Source organism: Tyto alba, unplaced genomic scaffold (assembly GCF_018691265.1).
Source record: "Tyto alba isolate M040663 unplaced genomic scaffold, T.alba_DEE_v4.0 Super-Scaffold_23, whole genome shotgun sequence".
NCBI lineage: Eukaryota > Metazoa > Chordata > Aves > Strigiformes > Tytonidae > Tyto > Tyto alba.
In genome coordinates, this window is record NW_024881297.1 from 29,651,895 (window position 1) to 29,671,256 (window position 19,362).

At 55.7% G+C, this 19,362-nt stretch overlaps 1 protein-coding gene across 11 annotated transcripts in view; it reads left to right on the top strand.

Moving 5' to 3' along the window:
* LOC104363062 (cyclic AMP-dependent transcription factor ATF-7) overlaps positions 1-15,250 on the top strand; it is a 65,141-nt gene extending 49,891 nt beyond the window's left edge. For 8 of the 11 annotated variants that reach the window (XM_032989086.2, XM_032989098.2, XM_032989092.2 and 5 more), the window contains 9 exons: positions 60-178; positions 2,897-3,031; positions 3,680-3,837; positions 6,473-6,572; positions 7,799-7,912; positions 9,062-9,208; positions 10,523-10,720; positions 12,044-12,152; positions 12,758-14,610. In XM_032989086.2, the coding sequence (XP_032844977.1) occupies positions 60-178; positions 2,897-3,031; positions 3,680-3,837; positions 6,473-6,572; positions 7,799-7,912; positions 9,062-9,208; positions 10,523-10,720; positions 12,044-12,152; positions 12,758-13,077 (1,400 nt within the window). In that variant the 3' untranslated portion in view covers positions 13,078-14,610. Of the gene's footprint in view, positions 1-59; positions 179-2,896; positions 3,032-3,679; positions 3,838-6,472; positions 6,573-7,798; positions 7,913-9,061; positions 9,209-10,522; positions 10,721-12,043; positions 12,153-12,757; positions 14,611-14,897 lie in introns of those variants that run through there. The other 3 variants (XR_006165655.1, XM_042796535.1, XM_042796536.1) reach the window with 3 other exon arrangements.
* The last annotated feature ends 4,112 nt before the right edge of the window (positions 15,251-19,362 follow it).

Genomic DNA, 19,362 nt, shown 5'->3' on the forward strand with positions numbered 1-19,362 from the left:
GGTTAAAATGAATTCTCTCGCCTCTCTTTAACCGGTGCTTGGTGTTACGACCCAAACAGATCAGACCCCGACCCCAACTCGGTTCCTGAAGAACTGTGAAGAAGTGGGACTCTTCAATGAACTGGCCAGCTCCTTTGAGCACGAGTTCAAGAAAGCTGCGGAGGATGACGAGAAAAAGGCAAGAGGCAAAGGCCACCGGTGCCGTAAAGCTGAGCCGGGCACATATTGTGGGGGCTGGAGGGGGGACGGTGCTGTTCTGATGAAAGGCACATGTTGTAGGGTAACTCAGTGTGGTCTCAGGTTTAATATGCTGGCTTACATGGGACTTTATTTTTTAACTCGGGTGACTTTGGCTGGCTATCTTGCAATCCAAGGCCTGGTGAGAGCGGGTTTTAATGGTTTATTATTCCTTTGGCTTTTCACTTCAAAAAAGAAAAAAAGGGAGTACCCGAAGTACCTCACGCCTTGGGAAGGAGATGCAGCAAAAGAGCGGGACTAAGTGCTCGGGATCTGAGGAAAAATTCACTCAGAGCCTCTTTGGGGGGATCAGGATCCTTAACGATGATGCCTTTAAGGTGCAGTCGGCAGGGAAGGGCTGGAGCTCAGCCGTGCGCCTTTAGCATTTGAGCGGTGTCACGGTAGATGCAAATAGAGAGAGGGGCTCCGTGGAGGAGCGAGGCTTTTCCTAACAAAGAGCTCCCTCCTATGCAAGCGGTATCGATCCAGGCCGCCCCTGCCAACCTCAGGAGCACAAGGGTCTGAAGGACAAGGGGATCTCATCAGATAGCAGCTAATTAAGGACATATTCCCCCCCCCCCCCCCCCCGCCTTTCCAGGATCTTAGGAGCAGCAGATGCGTATTGGGCTCTTAGACTGGCACATACATTTACTAAATTGATATATGTATGTACATACACTCGCAGTCAGCGGCGCTGCTCGGAAATAAACTGCAGGAGCACAGCCGCGTAAATCTTCACCGAGATGGGGAACGGAGGAATTCAGAATTAAAACTGAAAACTGTCTTTCACCCGCTCTCCTAATAACAGGGCTCTTTAAAGCATAAATTGATCTCTCTCATTGGTATGCTGCAGGGCCTTGTCGGGGCTGCGTGGCATTTTATGCTCTGAATTCCCTGCCTTTTGTTCTCTGCAGCCCAGACCCCGAGCGCTGGGAGAAGGTAGCTTTGCGTTTGTGGTTTCACATATAAATGGTTGAGCAGCCCACAGTCTAGCCAGTCGTTTTATATGGAAGACCACCCATCTCCTGGGCTGTGCTACCTCATAGCTGCAGCTTAAGATCCTTAGGCTCTTAGATGTTTTCCTTTTTTTTGCTTTGGGATGATTGCAGCCTAAATATTTCCGCCGGCAGCCGGGCGAACGCGGTGGCACAAAGCTTGGGGGGGGGGGGAGGGATTCAAGCGTTAGGGAAAGCATTATCCCTCCTAGAAAATCTCTGCACCGGCGAGGTCCCCGGGCCCAGATGGCTTGTCACTCACCGAGCCTGGCCAGAGCTGCCTTCTGCATTTCTGAGATGCTTTCAACATTTGGCCACATCGAGCCCGGTTGCTGCTGCTGTTGTGTTTTGTCCTCCAGTTCCAAGGGTGGTCTCGACACCAGCACGTTAATTAAAAACATAGGCACAGCAGGAGCTTCCCTGGAGGCGCTTTAAGTGGTTTGAAACTTTCCTGCATGTTAATCCCTTCTCCTTTGTGATTCCCAGTGCAACATCCCTGCTTAAGAGGGCAGGTAAACGGTTACCCCCCCACACACCTACCGCGAGCAAAGTCCCTGCGTAAATCAGCGCAGAGCGGCAGCGCTGGGGCCGCACCCCACCCAAGAGCAGCAAGAACATCCGTAGATGCCCGGATTTACCCTCCTGCCGCAATTTTCCCTCCCTCGAGAGGACTTCAGAAGGCAGCAAAGGAGGAGGTTTAGGTTAGCTGCTAGGACGAACTGTCAGCAGTCGGGGCGAGAGAAGGAAAGCGCTGGGGTTGATTGTGGAGGGAGGGAGAGCAGGTTGGACAAACAGCTGTCAGGACTGATTTAGGGAGAAGTTTCTCCTGGCCCAGACAGAGGGAGGGACCGGGTGATTTGCGAGGTCTGTTGGAGCCCAATCGAACGCAGCATCCTGCAGTCGGAGCCTCGCTCCGTTGCGCGCTGCTCCGGTGCTGCCGTACGCCATCTTCTCCCAGGTCTTCTCTTCCTCCAGGTCTGGGGAAGGGAGAGGTGGCTGCTCGGTTTGGTCCCCTCCTTGTTGTCACCCTGCCCTTTTCCCGTCCCCAGCAAGTCATTAACTGGTTAAAATGGGGCACGTGGCACTGCTGGAACCTAGGGTGGTGGTGGCAAGTTGCCAGGTTCAGGCATATGGTTGGGTTTTATTTTAATGGGGCGCTCATAGATATTTAATAACTTGCATGGCTCTTTGTTTGCTTTTGATAATCGGGTAATAAAATAATTCAGGCTGATTTATACAATGCTTTACAGCTCTTCTGTGAATGAAAGTGCCTTCTGTAACTTGCAGGCATTTGGCTTTGTTACCTGTTCTCCTTAGCAGAGCCCTTTTATGAAAAAAAAAAAAAAACAAAAAAAAAAAACAAAAAACCAAACAAAACTCAGCTAACCCATGGAAAGAATCGTGTGTGTGTTACTGAGAAACCACAAAATGGTGCCATCTGGGGCAGAGACCGTCTTTCCTTAGGCCTCCGTCTCTGTTTGGACGGGGCCGGCGCAGCGCGGCACCGCTCTCCGCCTCGGGCTCCCAGATGCTACTTCAGTACAAATAAATAATAATAATTTGGCAAGAGCTCAGAGCTGTAGCTCTTCCTCTGGGAGCAGCCGAATGTTTCACAAACAATATGAGCTAATTGTCCTTTCAATCCGTGGCTGGTTTTCCTGTAGAGCGCTGGAGCCCTGGACATGTCTCTGCCCTCCACCCCAGACATCAAGATAAAGGAGGAAGAGCCCGTGGAGGTGGACTCTTCCCCGCCAGACAGCCCTGCATCTAACCCGCAGTCACCCCAGAACAAGGAGAAGGTAGGTCTCCCCGGCCATGCCCTACAGAGACGTTGGTCTTCCCTTCTGCAGATGAGAACAAGCTTTTTCTCCTCTTGGGTGCCAAGGCCTGATTTGAGCTTGGGAAGTTCCCCTCGTTTTAGAAAGAAAGAGAGAAAAACTCGCTCGGCTAAAAGACACGTTGGCTTGCCCCCTAAGTCTCCACGTGGGTTTGGCTAATGCAGGAAGCCTTGCTGTTCACCCTGGGAATGCTTTTCCAGCAGGGCAAAAGTGCCAGACAAGTAACACACCTTCTCCGAGACCGGCTCCCTGTGTCCCAGGGGGGGCTGGCTGGTGATTCAGTAGCAGATTAGTCCAAGTGACCCGGTCTCCACCTAAATAACTCCCTGCCCCAGAGGCACTAGCTGGGGCTGGGGCAGTGGTCGGAGAGGGGGATTATTTCCCAGAGGCTGCTGTGGAGTCTGAATTTCAGTGCCCCACTCCCTGCACTGACATCAAATCAGTGTCCCTCTGGGTAGGCTGCTCCCCCTCCGCGCCTCAGTTTCTGTGGCGAAGGTGCCTTCATTTTCCCTGAATTGCTTTTAAGCCATCAGAAGGAAGAGACAGCCAGGTGATGATTACGCTAATAAGTAACATCATGTCTCCTTTTGTCGTGTTGATCCTCTTCAGGAGATCACCTCCAAGCCTGTAATCATTTCCACACCTACTCCAACCATCGTGCGTCCAGGCTCGCTGCCGCTACACTTGGGTTATGACCCGCTTCACCCGACGCTGCCTTCCCCAACCTCTGTCATTACCCAGGCTCCCCCTTCCAACAGACAGCTTGGGTGAGTACAGAGGAGGGACACGTGTGCTGAGGTTTTTCTCCCGCACCGTCAGGCTTCCTGGGCAGTAATTAGCCACCTAAATAAGTTCCTTGATTGTCAGAACGACTGAGGTGCCGCGATTCCCGCTGCGGCTGCTTGGGCATAAGGAGCTCGTTGCAGCACTGTCGACAAAAGCAGAATGGGGTGTAAGTGCAGAAAGCAGGAACTAATTGTCGCAGTGTAACGAAACGAGGCAAAACTCACCGCGGGGAGAAATTAAACCTGGTCCCCAAACACGTTGACATGACACTCGCTGTCTGTGACGGGAGCGTGGCCTGACTGGGGACTCCCAGGCTGCTTTTGCAGCCTGCTGCAGTGGAGGGGGCTCAGCCAAACCGGCGGTAGGAAATTGTCTGGGTCTTTAACGGCTTTGGGATTTTCTCAGACAGCTGTTGCCTCTGAAGTGTAACCTCTTCTGCAACCTGCTGGCCTCCTTCGTGGTCAGCTTCTGCCTCGGGAGCTGTTTGTTTCAGCAGATCTAATGACCTGCTCCTTTTTGCCCCTTTAACAACCTGGATCGGAGGCTCCGGAGCGCTTGCTGCAGCAGTTATGAGCCTGCCACACTGTTAGGTAGCTCCAGCCCTGCACATAAAAGGAAGGAGCCTGAAGGATGCAGGAAACACATTACAATGAGCCCTCAGGAGACGTATATTTAGCCCCACTTCTATTCTTTGGTGTCAGGATGCTTCTTTTTTGCTGTGGTCCTGGCCTCTTTCTAATTACCCTTGTTTGAGGCTGGCTCCTTACATTAACCAGGCCATTTTTTTCAGCTGTCAGTTCATATTTTTGTGTGTGTTTTCGCTTTGACCCTCTGGCACCATCAATCCAGACTTCCTGACGGAAAGTTTTAAATCCTGTCTTGAGGCATCAAGGGGTTAAGTGATTGTCCCAGGGTTTTGAAAGGGCATTATGTTCCTTCTGTAGCCCTGCGCAGGCAAAGGTTCCTGGGGCTGTTTGGAACCGAGTCCCCTTGCGCTTGGAGGCATGAAAAAATCAGAACTGGAGCAAGCTAGACTTCGATACGATTTTATGTGCCCTTTGCAGTCCAGAGAGGTAGATCCCTCCTAGGGTGTGAGGGCTGAACGTGTGCTACGGTCGGGCCGCAGCTCTAACGAGGGTCCCTGCGTTAGGGCCACGGCGGCCGCGGCGGGGCTGTCAGCGTGACGGAGATGGAGGGGGGGAGGCTGTGAACCTTCCTGTAACTCGGCTTGTTAGGCTGGGATTTTCAAAGCAGCCTGGAGGATTTGGGATGCCCGGTAGAAACGAGTAAGAGGCGAGCGTCGGCATTCCCAAGGCAGCCTTAAAAATTCCAGCCTGAGTTATTGGCGCGATGAACTTCCCCCCTCCGACCCACGTCCCCTGCTTCTCCCTGCCCTGCTGTTCCTCCACGCCAGCGCAGCGTCCTCCCAGGATCCCGGGCAGCTCAGCCGTGTCTGTCTCCTTCCCTGGGCTGGGCAGAGGAGGCAGCAGCAAATTGGTTTCCTCCCTCCCCCCAAAGTCAGGCTCCCAGCAGCTCTCCTCTTCTCTTCCTGGCTCATCTCTGCCTCCATTCGGTTCCCCGCTGCGCTGTCGTGAACGGAGGAGGAGCGGGAGATCAGCCTTTGCTGGCAGGGACGGTTTCCTTCCTCTCCCCATTGTCCGGAGCAGATCAGCTCCGGCTTTTTCTCCTCTCTCCTAGAAAGGCTGAGCCCAGAGGGTCAGAGCTGGAGCACGGTGAGGTTTGCAATGCTCCGAAATGGAGGCAGGGAGGTGTGTGCCTGGTTGTCACCACATGCAGAAACGCCGCCTTTTGCTGCAAAGTGATCTGCAAGGGAAAAAGTTCTTGGTCTTTTTAATTTGTCACAATTAGGCTCTGGCACAATCGCCTCCTCCCCCAGCCTGCAGTGAGCAGGGCCGTTCCCATCTCCCCGATCCATTGTCTGGGCAGACACAAGCCAGCCCTGCATCGGCTCCAGATTTAGGAGGTTTTCTCCGGAGGCAGAGTCAGAAGCGCTTGTTAATGGAAAGCTAAATCCCTGCAAACCCTCTCGTGGGAGCTCAGCAGACGCGACTCACAGGCCAGGAAGTTACTGGTGGGCAGGAGCAGCTGCCCAGATCCCCCAGGTGCCAGGCTCAGCACTTTTAATCTCCCCGAGGAGGAGTCGCAGCAGCCCCTGGGTGTGCTTTGGTGTGCTTTTTTTTTTTTTTGTCCGCTCAGGTGGGCGCCGTGTCTCGGAGCTTTGGCAGCCAGGGTGTTTTGGCCAGCCGGTGTATGGCCAGGACTTATCGAGGGCCCCCCGTAACGCCGGCATCGCTGCCAGCCCCGAGCCCGGAGCAGCAGCCTGGGTCACCTCAGTGTGACATTGGCACGTGCTGGCTGCCGTGCAGCGCCCGGGCGGGAGGCTGAGTTACCTTAACGCCAGCTCAGCCAGGCTTTGCACCCACCCATTCAGAACGTGCCGCTCAGAAATGGGAAAGTGAGCCCGAATCCACTAACCAGGATTAATTTGTGCTTCTGCCCTTGAGCTTATGGGGCTGCTGGGACAGCATAAAACTTGAAATAATCCATGCGAACTTGAATTGGTTTGGTTTTTTTTTTTTTTTTTTTTTTCCCCAGGTCTCCCACAGGTTCCCTTCCGCTTGTCGTGCAGCTTGCAAACGGACAGACCATGCCCGTCCTCCCAGGCCCTCCCGTACAGATGCCTTCTGTTATATCGGTGAGAGAAACTCTGCGCGGCGGCGAAGGGGACAGTGCTTTTGGCTGCCAAATAGACGCAGACACTTCCATTTTGTAAAAATTAAAATATATCTCCCCCTCTGTGCAAGATATGACTGGAAGAGGAGGAGGAGGAGGAGGGGGCCCAGCTCTGGCAAGGTAGTAATAACATGTCGATCACACTAGAGGGCAATAAGTCTGGAAAAAAACAAAGCCTTGCCTGGACAGATGGCTCATGCCATTGATCCAGGGCTGGGAACTGCAGGATCCCTGATTAGCTGCTTCCATTTGGAACAGCGTGCCTCAGTTGAAACCATTCGAGCTTGCAGAGAACATGTTGGTCTTTGCAGGCCAGGAAAGCCACCCTAACCTCGCCAGCGTGCTAAAGAGCTGTTTGAATATCAGCCTTGCGGGTTGTGCTTTTTGCATACGGAGAATTTTCTGCGGTGCAGAACTCACGAGCAGATTTGCCTGGCGGGTGGCTTGTACATCTTCCGAGCGCTTCAGCTCCCGACCGAGCAGCCTGTGGGAATCCTGTCTGTCCTGCTGGGCATGTCTTTTGGGTTTTGAGTGAGTAACGGCCAAAACCTTCCGCCTCAGGTAACAGGAGTGTTGACGTCAAAGTAGGCAGACCGCAGGCAGCTCAGCGTAGCTTGTGGGCACGGAAACATCGTCGCACCCTCCTGATCATTTGAAACACGGCTTGTGTTTGGAGTGCTTTGCAACAGCGTACCTGAGTGGCTTATAAAAGCAAGTGCAAATTCTGGGGTTTCCCCTCTTTGGTGAGGGAGCAGGCTTTTCATGTTGAGGAGAGGACGCTGTGACTTACCCTTGGCGTCACGGCAGCTTTGCAGTAGAGCCGGACGGAGAACCAGAGGGGATCTTGTACCCTCCCTCTCCATCCGCTCGCCCGCACTGGTGGGGAAAAGCTCTGTGGGAGGGAGGGGAAGGGGGAGGAGGGGGGGGCTTTAGGGCTGCCCTCCTCCCTGTCCTCAGCACTAGTCTGGTATGGCTGGGTGATTCCACAACAGCCACCGTGGCCACCAAAGGAATGGCTGCTGGCCTTCGGTGACAGCAGGCGTGATTGACGGCAGTAGTTAAACGCTGAAGGTTTGTCAGGATTTATAAATGTGCTCGGTTGGGGGATTATTACGAAGCCGCTTCGTGGAGCGCGCTTGCGAAAGCACCTCAGCTTCCAAAACCCATGTGTTGCTTCCTCCCCGATAGCTGGCTCGGCCGATGTCCATGGTGCCAAACATCCCCGGCATTCCTGGGCCGCCCATCAACAGCAGCGGGTCCATTTCACCCTCAGGGCTTCCAGTGCACTCTGAAGCCAAAATGGTAAGTGTCCAGGCTACGTGCTGGGGAGGGTCTCACGTCCACGGTGTTGTCCCTAAGTCTTCGCTAGCTCCTCCAGGAGACACCCTGTCCGGAGGCTTTTTCCCTGCAGCCTTCACGAAGAGCCGCTGCTTCTCTCTGAAATCCTGCGCAGCCGTCGGAGCACAGCCCCACACCGAGAGCAGGTGTTACAAATGCCACCAGGAATATTAGACTAATCAACGCTGCGGCTCTGGCAGGCAGAGCGGGCACGCTATTGTCAAGATAAACCTCAGCCCCATCCTAAACACGGCTGTTTTGTAAAGCTGGTGCTTCTAGTTCCAAGTAAACAGATGGGTTGGAGGTGGGCTTGAGGGAGGCAGAGCCAAGAGAAGAGATGTTGTGCTGTAATCCAAGGATCCTGCTAATGGTTTTTCGCGTAGACCCCTTTAACTAAAAGTTTATGAGCGAGTTTTCCCCTCTTGGCTCTTCATGGCTCAAACCAGCTGCCCGCAGAGGGGAGAGGCGAACCTAAGTTTGCAAAGAAAGACCAGCAAAACTCTGGTTTTTTGGCTGAGACAGAGCGGAAGCGTTGGCAAACCCACCTCTCCCGGCGGCGCTGCTCCTCACCGTTGCCGGTGTGTGGACGCTGCTGCCATCGCACCCTGTTCAGGTGCCTGCAAGGTTCACGGGCAGATCAGAGCTACAAGTGAACTGGGAGATCCTCGACTCTGTCGGGGGCCGTCCCGGCCCCGTTGGCCTGCGTCTGGCTGCCCGGAGAAGGAACTCGCAAGACGTGGTCTGTGATCACGTGTAGGTCCTTCTCCATCCCAGGAGGGTCCCTCTGCGGGTGCTCAAGGACAGTTGGGCTCCGCAGGCTGCTCAGGCCGTGGTCTTTCTGCAGAGCCTGCCAGCTGGGGAGCGGGTCGGTGCCAGCTGCAGTAGCAATTTTGGGATGCGGACACCTGTCTGCTTGAGCCTAAATTGGAAGCCGCTCTCTGTCTTTGGGTAGGCCAGATGGTGATGGCTTTTGGTTGGATTGGAATCAGCTGCGGTCCCCGAAGAGCCCGTTCCCCAAGCGGCCTGGCCCCTTGAATGACAGAGGAGGTGGTTAAAACTTTTAACAGCGTGGAGAACAGGGTCGCTGACGTCCTTTTTTGTCTCCTTTAACAGAGGCTGAAGGCCAGCTTGACGGCATCTGCCTCACTGAACGGCAGCAACCTGGTGGTGGGTTCAGCCAGCACGATGGTGACCGCACGTCCAGAGCAGAGTCAGATCCTTGTCCAGCACCCTGACGCCCCTTCCCCAGCTCAGCCACAGGTCTGCTGCTGCTCAGCCCGCGAGGCTGGGCTGGAGGTGCTGGGGGTTTCTGGGCCTCGGGGAAAGAGGAGGAAAACCTTGCGGCTTCCTGCTTTGCAGAATGAGTTAAAAACCCCTCGTTTTTTCAGTGCCGCTTCGGCACTAACGCTCTCGAACACCACCAGGCAGGAAACTTCAGCACCATGTTCATTTGCTTGACAAGGTCTGGAGTTTCGAAAGAATATTTCGCTCTCTTCTCCCTGCTCAATTACCGGGGTTAAACGCTCCCCTCTTAGGCAATCAGCTCCACTGGCTCCTGCCAGCGAACCAAATGCCAGCCTTCCATCAGGATCGCCACCTGCTCCGTCAGTTAGATAAGCTTCCAAAAGTTTAATATCCATATGCTGCCTGACAGCGAGTACCGAAGTGTAACTGCACTCCCCGGTTGTGGCGGTGCAATTGCAGAGCCCTCGCAGAACCGCCGGCAAGGCTGTGCCCGCAGGACGGTTTGCCCTCGCCGCCTTTTCCTTCGTTCTCCCAAAATAAAACGGGGAAAGGTGCGGCGTTACGAAATCTTTTCGTGCCGCTTGCCTCCGAGAGCTTGTTTAGCTGAAGATAGTCAGGGAAAACTTGGCCCAGGTGGATTTTTAAAGCCAACTGCCCACTCAAAAACTGTAATTTGTGCTCTGCCAGTGAATTACTGAACCCAAATGGGGGACGGTGCGTGGCTGCGTGCGTCAGAGCGGGCTGGAGCGCTCCCAGCCCTGCAGCTGGACCTTACCCTCCATCAGCTGATACGTGGTCGCTGGCCGCGTGGGGATCTCCTAAGTCATTGCAGCCCGAAGGGCTTTTTAAAGTCTCCTCAGTGAAATTAAAAGGAAGGCTGTTGCCTCTGCGTTGCCCGGGGTCATTTAGCTCCTCGGCGGGGAGGGGAGGAGACTCCTGCTGTCGGTTACATGCCCTTAGCAGACTGCAGGAGCCTGGGATTTAGCTAATTCCCCTGACCTTCGCGCGTCCGCCGGGTTCAGGATCTCGGAGTTCATGTGGCTTCACACCTTAAGTTTGCAGGGCGCTTCAGACTCGGCTGAGGGTAGGGCTGCCAGAAACGCCTGTGAAAGGGGGCTTCGTCCTCAGCCCCCCTGTGGCAGCCAGGGCTGCCCCTCCGCCCGTCCCCGCAGCGCGCAGATGTCCAAAAGCAAATCCTTTTTTTACCCGGGCCCGAAGAGCTGGCACCTCCTCTGCCGGACCGTGGTTACGCCGGGGCGTGCCTGCCTGCCCGCCCGCGTCAAGAGTTTCTTTTCAGTGCCTCTTTTTCCCGTGCCCCCCCATCTCCAGGTGTCCCCCGCCCAGCCCACCCCCAGCACCGGCGGGCGACGGCGACGCACGGTTGACGAAGATCCGGACGAGCGCCGGCAGCGGTTCCTGGAGCGGAACCGGGCCGCCGCCTCCCGCTGCCGTCAGAAACGCAAGCTCTGGGTGTCTTCCTTGGAGAAGAAAGCCGAGGAGCTCACGACCCAGAACATCCAGCTGAGCGTGAGTATGTAACCGCGGAGGCTGAGCGCAGCCCTTTGCCGCCGTTAGGACCGTCGCTCCGGAGGGGACGTCTTCCCCGTGCTGCAGAGGCAACGTGCGCTGGGGATGCTGCTCCCTGGAGCAGCCTAGGTTTCACTCCTTGCTTTCCATCCTGATGCTCTGCCTCGAGCAGGCCGGGGCAGGGGAGGTGGGGGGGGGGGGGGGGAAAGAGCGCTTCAGTGCTCTTCTTTCTCTCCCCGTCCCCCCTCGGAAGGGCTCTGCCCATCAAAGCAGGAGCTCGAGGAGCGACGCCAGCCTCGGGAGCGGAGCGTGGAGGCCCCAGGAAGCAGCTGTGTTTGCGGAGTGGAAACCTCCCCTGCGCGAAGAGACCTCTCTGCTGGCGCAGAGTCAGCAGGACCAGGCCCGGTTCCCTTCCCTGCATGGTGGCCCTGGCGCCGGGGCGAGCCGGGAGGCTCTGCAGCTGCGGCCACGCTGATTTTTTTTGCTGGCCATCTGGGTTGCCCTGGCTCTCGGGCAGCACCCCCGGCAGACCCAGCAGAAGTGCAGCACACCTGAAAACACAGACTTCGCTTCCATTACCGTTAGCCCCCTTGGTACTGCGCTCAGCACTGGCTGAGGAGTGAAGGGTCTGCAGAGGCTGAACTTGTGCCTGTTTTGGGCTTTTTTTCTTTCACTGGTGGCTAGTGACTCGTGCAGTGGAATTCCTCCGATAGCACTGATCGTGGCATTTTTAATCTCTTCCCAAGATAATTATAGAAACTGTTTACTTGGGCAACTTGGAAGTACAATTGACTGGATTTCAGCTGTTTCTCCAAACATTTCGATAGAGGAATAACGCGCTGCACAAAATTTCCAGGGGAGTTAGACCTGGTTTACCGAGGCAGCTTCACAGGGATCCTGAGAGCTTGGAGGAGCTCTGGTGTTCCCCGTGGTCTGGCGTGGGCTGAGCTGGTCGTACGCTCAGCTCTCTCCCTCTGTTTAGTTATCCATCGGAGCCAACAGCACGCCCGAGCATCTGACTCGAGCAGTTGGCATTAGCAGGAGGGCTCAGGCGAATGTATGTCCAGGATTAGATGATTAATGTGGCGAGGGGCTGTCCAGCCAGAGGTGGGGGCTGCGGGAGGGAAACGCTGCGCTCCATGTCTTGCACACTAAATTCCCCAAACCCAGAAACTTTATTTGGCCTTCCCGGGCCAGCGGCATCTCAAATCAGACAACAAATTGTAAGTTTGCGGGGCACATAAATTCACATCCTGGTGTTGCTAGAGGCTGCTGTCAAGGCCCTGAGTGATGCATACGTGCGCGTTTGTTTTTCAACCTCAGAATGAAGTTACGCTACTGAGGAACGAAGTTGCTCAACTTAAACAGCTCCTGCTGGCTCACAAGGACTGCCCCGTCACTGCACTACAGAAGAAAACACAGGGCTATCTCGGTGAGTGATGACTTTTGCTGGTCCTTACTCTCCTTTAAGTAGGTCCAAGCAGATGAAACCTGCGTTAAGACGTAAAGTCTTCATCTCAGTGGCTGCTCCATCACCTTCCAGCTATTTCAGCTGGCAGGGCAGGGCAGAGCTTGGTCCTGTGTCTTCTGCTGACGTGCCCTCCGCAGAACTCCAGGCCACACCTGCAGATTGGCACTTTAACCCCGTTGATAAGATCTTGCAGCCGGGCAGCGAGGGTGACCGCGGCGCGAGGGCAGGAGGCGGCGCCTCGCCCGCGGCGGCTCTCTAGTGGGGGATGCTTGACCGAGATCCAGATCCCCACGCTTCTCCCCACCCGCTCCCAGGCAGCGCGCCAAGCACTTGATATTCTCTTTGAAGTTAAAAACTATTGCTGCTCTGAAAGCGAAGCCAGAGTCAGAAAAGGCCAGACTCTATAAATGACATCATGGGGCTCTATATCTCATTCTCTGCAATTCACATCAAATTGGCTCGGGTTTGGAAGTAAGAAGGCCTCTTTTTATCTTCTTTTCTTTCCTTTCTTTTTTTTTTTTTTTTTTTTTTTAATGCTGCCTATTTCATTATAATCAACCCGGGAGCTAAACACGATGTCTGGATTCTTATGTCATCTCTGCAAGAACAATTCCACGCTGTGGGTATTTGTGGGAAGGCTTTGGGAGGAGGCTGGAGTCCCCTAGCGTTGCCTGGATTAACGGGACGAGAGGCAGGGACGGATGGAGATAAGAAAAGGAAGGGGGAGAAAACAAAAGCCGAGAAAGCAAGTCCTGTCCTCCCGCTTCCCATCTCCTGGGTCTCTGAAACGCTCTTTTTCCGGGCGGTGAGGCACAAATACGTGCTGCACAGGGCCTGGCACAGCCCCTTTATTTTCACTCATTACAGTGACTCAGAGCTTGAGTAATGTGGTCGTGAAAATCCTCGCTGTCCCCCAGCCCTTGCAGACAGGTGTTCGCTCTGTGTATAATGCAGAGAGGCGACATGATTTTTCCTGTTAACTTCCAAAGTTTACAGTTCCTATTATTATTCCTCGCAGTCTGTCTACTCCAATAATAGGAATTCATCACACATCTGAATAATAAAAATGAAATTCACACCTCCCTCCCCGTGCCCCCCCCCCCCCCCCTCCCTGGCTGCCTTTTTTATTATTGAGATTTGTGACTAAGCAGGTCCTTAAACAAAAACGCCAGATTCCCTCGATGGAATTACAGCTGCCTCATGTACAGTTGGGTTGTTTTATTTGTAATACCTTGTAAATCTCCTTTTTGGGATGCCAAACTATTATATTGCTCTGCTCGACCTTCTCTCTCGCCGCCAAGCCGGTTTTCAAGCCTGCTGTGCTAGCTGCATCTTTCAAAGGCCAGGCCAAGGTTTCACAAGGGAAGGTCCAACCCTCTTTGGGGAAGGGGCGCGATATTCCAGCACCCGGTAGAAAACGGAGCCCTAAAACATGTTTGCTGGTGCCCGGTAAGATGGTAAACCTCTTCTCTGACTTTTTTTTTTTTCCCCCCGCTGTCATGGGGTTTACCCTTTTGACGTGGAAGAAGCATCCCAGCTCATGCCATTATTTTGCTCTTTTAAAGGAAGGTGACCGCATCTTACCCGTAATTCATCTAGCCAAGTGCACAGGAGGGAATTTCCTCCTGACATCTGTAGATAATGAGTGTATACCCCTAAAGAGAGAGGTCTGATTGCTCTCGCCTTGGCATTTGATAGGTCACAAATTATCCTCTGTGTTAGAAGCTCTGCCTGGGCGCAGTGGGCTGTTTGTGGGAGAGAATCCAAAGTTTTGGAAACCAATCTGCGTCGCTCAGAAAAGAGCACGGAAGAAGGTCTCTGCCTTTGTTTGCCTCCCATCCCTTCAATCACACTGCTTCGAGTTACCGAAAGAAATCGAGCAAGCAAACAGTCTGTAATGGGCTCTAATCGATTTTAATGTTCTAGAGAACAATAAAGAGCAAACCAGGTAATTTATATATAAAAAAAAATGGCAAAAAAAAAAAAACAAAAAAAAAAAAAACAAAACAACCCCCCCGCCCCGTGCCTTTGCAGAAGGGTTTCTGTCGCACGCTTCCCTGTGTGCTCACCCAGCAGCTGGTAAGGACTCTGAAGGAACTGTTCAGTCTCTGGGCTAAATGGCCTTGAACCAAGTACCACGCCAGGAAACGACACGCAGGGAAGTTCCTTTTTCTTACAACGAGGAAGCAGATTTATTAGGCCGAAGGTTGCGCTGGGTCCGCCACCCTCGGCGCGAAGCCTGCGCTCTGTGCTGCCCTGGCCCGAGCTCCCTGAGGTTCCCTGGTGTTTCTCCAAGGGACGGGGCCAAACGGGCCCCGGGGTTGGGGGGGGGGGTCGTCCTGTCCCGACCCTGCGCAGTTTTACTTCCAGTCGCTCATTTGCTTTTGCCAAACAGCTGCTTGAGGGGGGAGCCCGGCTGGGGGGGGGGGGGGGGGGGGAGATGAGATGGGGGGGGGGGGAGCTGGGATTCCTGAGGGGTTCGGCCTCTCCGCTCCGGGCTGCTTTGGCTGGGAAGGTGAGTGTCGAGCAAATACCCGGCTAATTTCTGCGCACCCTCCGAGGCAGGAGCGCTCTGCCCTCCCGCCGCCTCGCTGCTAACACCGGTCGCAACGCGCACGGCCTCTCCCTAACCTTGGTTTTTTGTTTGTTTGTTTGTTTTTTTTTTTTTCTTCCCCCCCCCCCCCCCCTTCTCCTTCTCCGGTCAAGCAGAAAGCCCAAAGGAGAGCTCGGAGCCCACGGGCTCCCCTGCTCCCGTCATCCAGCACAGCTCCGTGACGGCCTCCCCCAACGGGCTCAGCGTCCGCTCGGCGGCCGAAGCGGTCGCCACCTCGGTGCTCACGCAGATGGCGAGCCAAAGGACAGAACTGAGCATGCCGGTACCGTCACACGTCATCATGGCTCCACAGTCGCAGTCTGCTGGCAGATGATGTCACAGCCCGGGCGGGTGACACGGCGCTAACCGCCGAGAGACTGACCACACCCGAGCCCCTGACCAGTGGGGGCCCATAAGGATTTTTATTTCCTTCTTTATTTTTTTTTTTTTTTTCCTTTTGGGTTTTGTTTTGATTTTTTTTTTTGGGGGGGGGGGGGGGGGGGTGTTTGTTTGTTTGTTTTTTTTTTTAATTTTTTCCAAGTGAGTTAAGGGCAGCTACGGCGCTTCTCACACTGCATAGCCTGTACAGATCCCGGCCCCGCGGGACAGCCGCGCGTCGAGCGCTTTCCGCCCGTCCTTCAGCTGACGCGCCGTCAACTCGCAGAGTCTCACCCCAGGCACCCCGGAGCCTCACTCTGAAAAGCACCTTGAAAGGTTCGCTTTCAGGTATCAGTCACGTTAACACTAAACCTCCCTGCTCGGTGGATCCCCCTCGGCGCTTTCACTCTTCCAGGCCCCCCCCCCCCCCTCTCCCTCCTCCTCCACTCGCAGCAAAGGAAAACGTAGCTCTTGGGAGGCTGTGACATTTAGTCGCGCTGTCAATGGATTTTATTTTGAACAGCATGCTGCTTCCAGGCATCTGCTCCCCGCTCTGCTCTAGCTACCTGAAACATTGCACCTCGGCACGAGGAGCCTCCTGAGGTTAAAGGGATCGGGGTTAAGTCTCGTCACACACGAACTCCCAAGATTTTGGATACGATGGGAGTGCAAGTCGCTGTAAATCGGTTCGGTGCCCGTTGGTTGGGAGAGGGGGACGTAGGGCCGGGACACCCCCCCACACACACACACACACGGGTTCCTGGTCACTTGTGCCACCCCGGGAGCTGCAGGCGTTCGCGTGCCGCTCTCCTAACGGGAGGCTGTGGTTGCTGGAGGAAAGGGCCCGGCTGTTGGAGCAGCGGAGGGGCCGCTCTCAGTCTTCCTCGCAGTAAATGAGGCGCTCTGGGAGGAACAGGAAAGGCAAAGCCGGGCCCAGCAGGCGATAATAAGGCGAGTCCCAGAGTTCACCATCCCCTCCCAACTCCCCTGTATACCTTGGCGAACAAATCCCTCCATTTCCAAGCATCATCTCCTTTACACGTAACCTCAATGACCTTAATAATGGTGGCCTTAAATCATGAATGAGTTGCCTGTTCCAAGGGGAGGGAGCACGAAGTAGTGTTTCTGTTTGCCCGGCCTTTTACCTCTTCTTCACGATTCTCTTCCGCTCTCGGTGATGGAGCATCCGTTGCTTCCCAGCCAGAGCAAACAAAGGATTCGCAGAGCTTCCAGTTTCGCAGGGCGGGTCGAAAACCCGGCCCCCACGTCGAAAGACGCTTGGAAGGGGAGCTGCTTTGTGAGTGGGGGGTGTCTGTGCTTCCCGAGGCTGCCGCCGGCCCCGGGCAAGCGATGGGAGTCGGTAGTTTGGGGATGGGAAGGGGTTTTGTTCGGGCTTTTAGCAGGAACCTCGTCAAAGTCTGTGGAGCTGCATCAGCCCTCGGTCTTCCTCTCCTCCTCGGGAGGTCCCTCCTCACCTGAGCTCTCGCCCACCTCAGGTTGCACTCGCCACTTTTGAGCCAAGTTTATGTTTGTCAAAGTGATTTCGTTCGGCTTATCCAGACCTGGAAGGTTTCCAGGGACGGCGAAACCCAAAGCAAAGGCTGAGCAAGAAACCCGCTCCCATTTCAGATGGGGAGGTTCGGCGGGTTGGGTTGTTTCATCGATGGGGTCTCTCTTCTCCCCCTGCCCTCTTTTTCAGTTTTTCCCTCGGCTTCTCGGCGGCACTGACCGCGGCGTTGCCTGGGTTTGGTTTGTCTCGACGCGGCGCTGCTCGTGCTCTCTTCTGCTTTCTCTTGCTCATCTCGAGAGTTCTCTTGGGCGTAGTCGGGGTCACTCGTGGCCTCGGCAGTTGGCACCTGTGGTTCGGATCCGGCGTAGCCACCCCCGGAGCCGCTTTTTGTGCCTGGAAAGCCGTTTCTGCAGGGTCTGCGTGTAGGCAGACGTTTCGGCTCTTGCTATCCCACGCGATAACGCGTTTGTGCAGCTAGAGCGAGCTGGGAGGGGAGGACGTGGCGGGGGTTGTCACGTCTCACAGCCGTGCGACCAGGACAAAAAGGGGTTTCAGCCAGCTGGGGCACAGTGGGGGATCAGGACCTTTTTTTTAGGGGGGGGGGGTGTCAGGATCTAAGGCGGGGGGGCTTGCGGGAGCTACAAGATCCAGCCCGGCCCTGCTCCTTCTCTGCTGGTGGAGCCGCGACAGGGAACGGCAGAAAACCCCGCGCTCCTTCGCGGGGTCCAAAAAGGGTGTAAAAAGGGACCCGTCTGGCGGCAAAGGGATTTGCTCTGGTCTTCCGATCTGCTCGGTTTGCTTCAGGGGGGGCTTGGAAGCAAGCGTCTCTCTTTGATCCTTTGCCTGGGAACAGGCGGGAATGACAAAAATGTGTTGTAAACATATTTGCTTCATCGCCCGGCAGCCGTTGGGTCCCTGTCCCTTGGTGCGTGGGGCCGGGAGCGAGCGGTTTTGTGTGCGGCAGCGCCAGGCGTAGCTCACCAGCTCCTCCTAGGCTCACCGAGTGTTCAGCTCTGCCGCAAAAACCTCCGGCTGTCGAGGGGAAGCGTTGGTTGAAAGACGAGAGAAAGGAGGATTTGAGCTCAGGGCTGGTGCCACGGCTGGTTCCTCGGTCGCTTGGTGGCACCGGGGGGGGGGTGTGAGGCCGAGGCGCGGAGCCCCCGGCGGCTTCGCTGGCAGGGTGGCCAGGGGGGAGGGAAGGGTGACATTGGCGAGGCAGCAAATCCGGGCCAGAGACACGGGGCAGCGTTGGCCTCGAATGCAGCAGCTCCCCCGACCCCCTTTTTTTTACCCTCGAGGGACGAAAAGTGACCCAGTTCCGTGGGATCGGCGAGCGGAGGTGGCCCGGCCCGGCGGCGATTTGCCCGCGGCCCACAAAAGCGTTTTCCCGGCAGCACCGTCAGCGGGTGACGGGGGGGGGGGACACACGCAGAGAGCAGCTTTTCTCCCCGTGCCATCGGCGCTGCCCCCCTCCAGCATCTCCCCGTCCCGGCCCCGCTCCTCCTGCGAGCTCTTAGTGCCTTGAAAAACCCGCGAACCCGTAAAAACACGGTTGGAAAGCTCCAAACCCGGGCAGCAATAATCAGGGAACAAACTTTTGACCGTACCTTAATTTTTTTTTTTGTTTTTTTTAACGGGACAGGGTTCCAGCTTTCCCGTGTCCCCGCCGGGTGTGTTGAGGCAGCCAGAACACCCAGCATGACCCCTAGCTACGACATCCCCCCCCCCCAGCCTCAGGCCACGGGGAAATTCTCCCGTCCCAGTGCGATGGACGGACGCCCCAGGTCACAAATGTCACTTTGGGGCACAGGGGTGAGGTTCATCCTTGCTGGGCTCGCAAGAGCTGCTCAGCAGAGCCGATGCTAAGCCAGTCTTAAACCTCAGGAGGAGCCGAGCGTCCCAGCGCCGGGGCGGCTGTCACTTTTTCAGTGGGAGGGACAGGTTTGGTTTTGAAGAGGCGATTCTTTCCAGGCTCTCCGGAGAGGAGGGTGCGTAGAGAGCGCGTTTTCCTCCAGCGCCGATGCCGTGGCCGCAGGCGGGCACGTCGGGCTGCCCCAGTCTCGGCGTGGGCTCCGAGGCGCGGAAATCCCCGCCGAGCCCTTCGAGCCGCCGGGTTTCTGCCCCCGCATCGCCTCCTCCTTCTCGCGGGGGTGGTTCCTTCTCCAGGTCAGGGCGGCAGTAGCCGTAAGAGGAGACGTGCTTTGGGTTTGGTGGTCGTTAGGGCCTTCGTTTGGGTCGGGAAGATGGGCTTTGTGGTGGCGATCCAGGTGGATTTGCTGGCAGGTGGGTGGTGCAGGGTTCCCCTGCGAGGGTCAAGGTGGTTTTTCCTTCTCCTCCTTCCCGTGCTTGCTCAACCCTTGCTCGAAGACTTTGCGGATGTCTTTGGGTGGGGCAAAAACACACACACACACCCCCCACCCAAGCTTCTGCTCTCGGATGATTTCTCCTGCTTTTCAGAGGCTCCCAGGGGATGGCAGCCACCGGCCGGCTCCGCTCGGCCAGCCCGGGGGCCTCGGCCGCGGTGCCTTAACCCAACCCCGGCGTCGGTCCTGTGGCTTCCCCCGAAACCATCATCTGGGTTTTGGGGTCACCTGGGCTCTCCATCCCTCCTCCAGTGGCGGGGGGGGGGGGAAGAGTGACGCTGGGGCTGCTCACAGGAGCCTGGAAAAGCTCTGCTGGGCTTAAAGGTC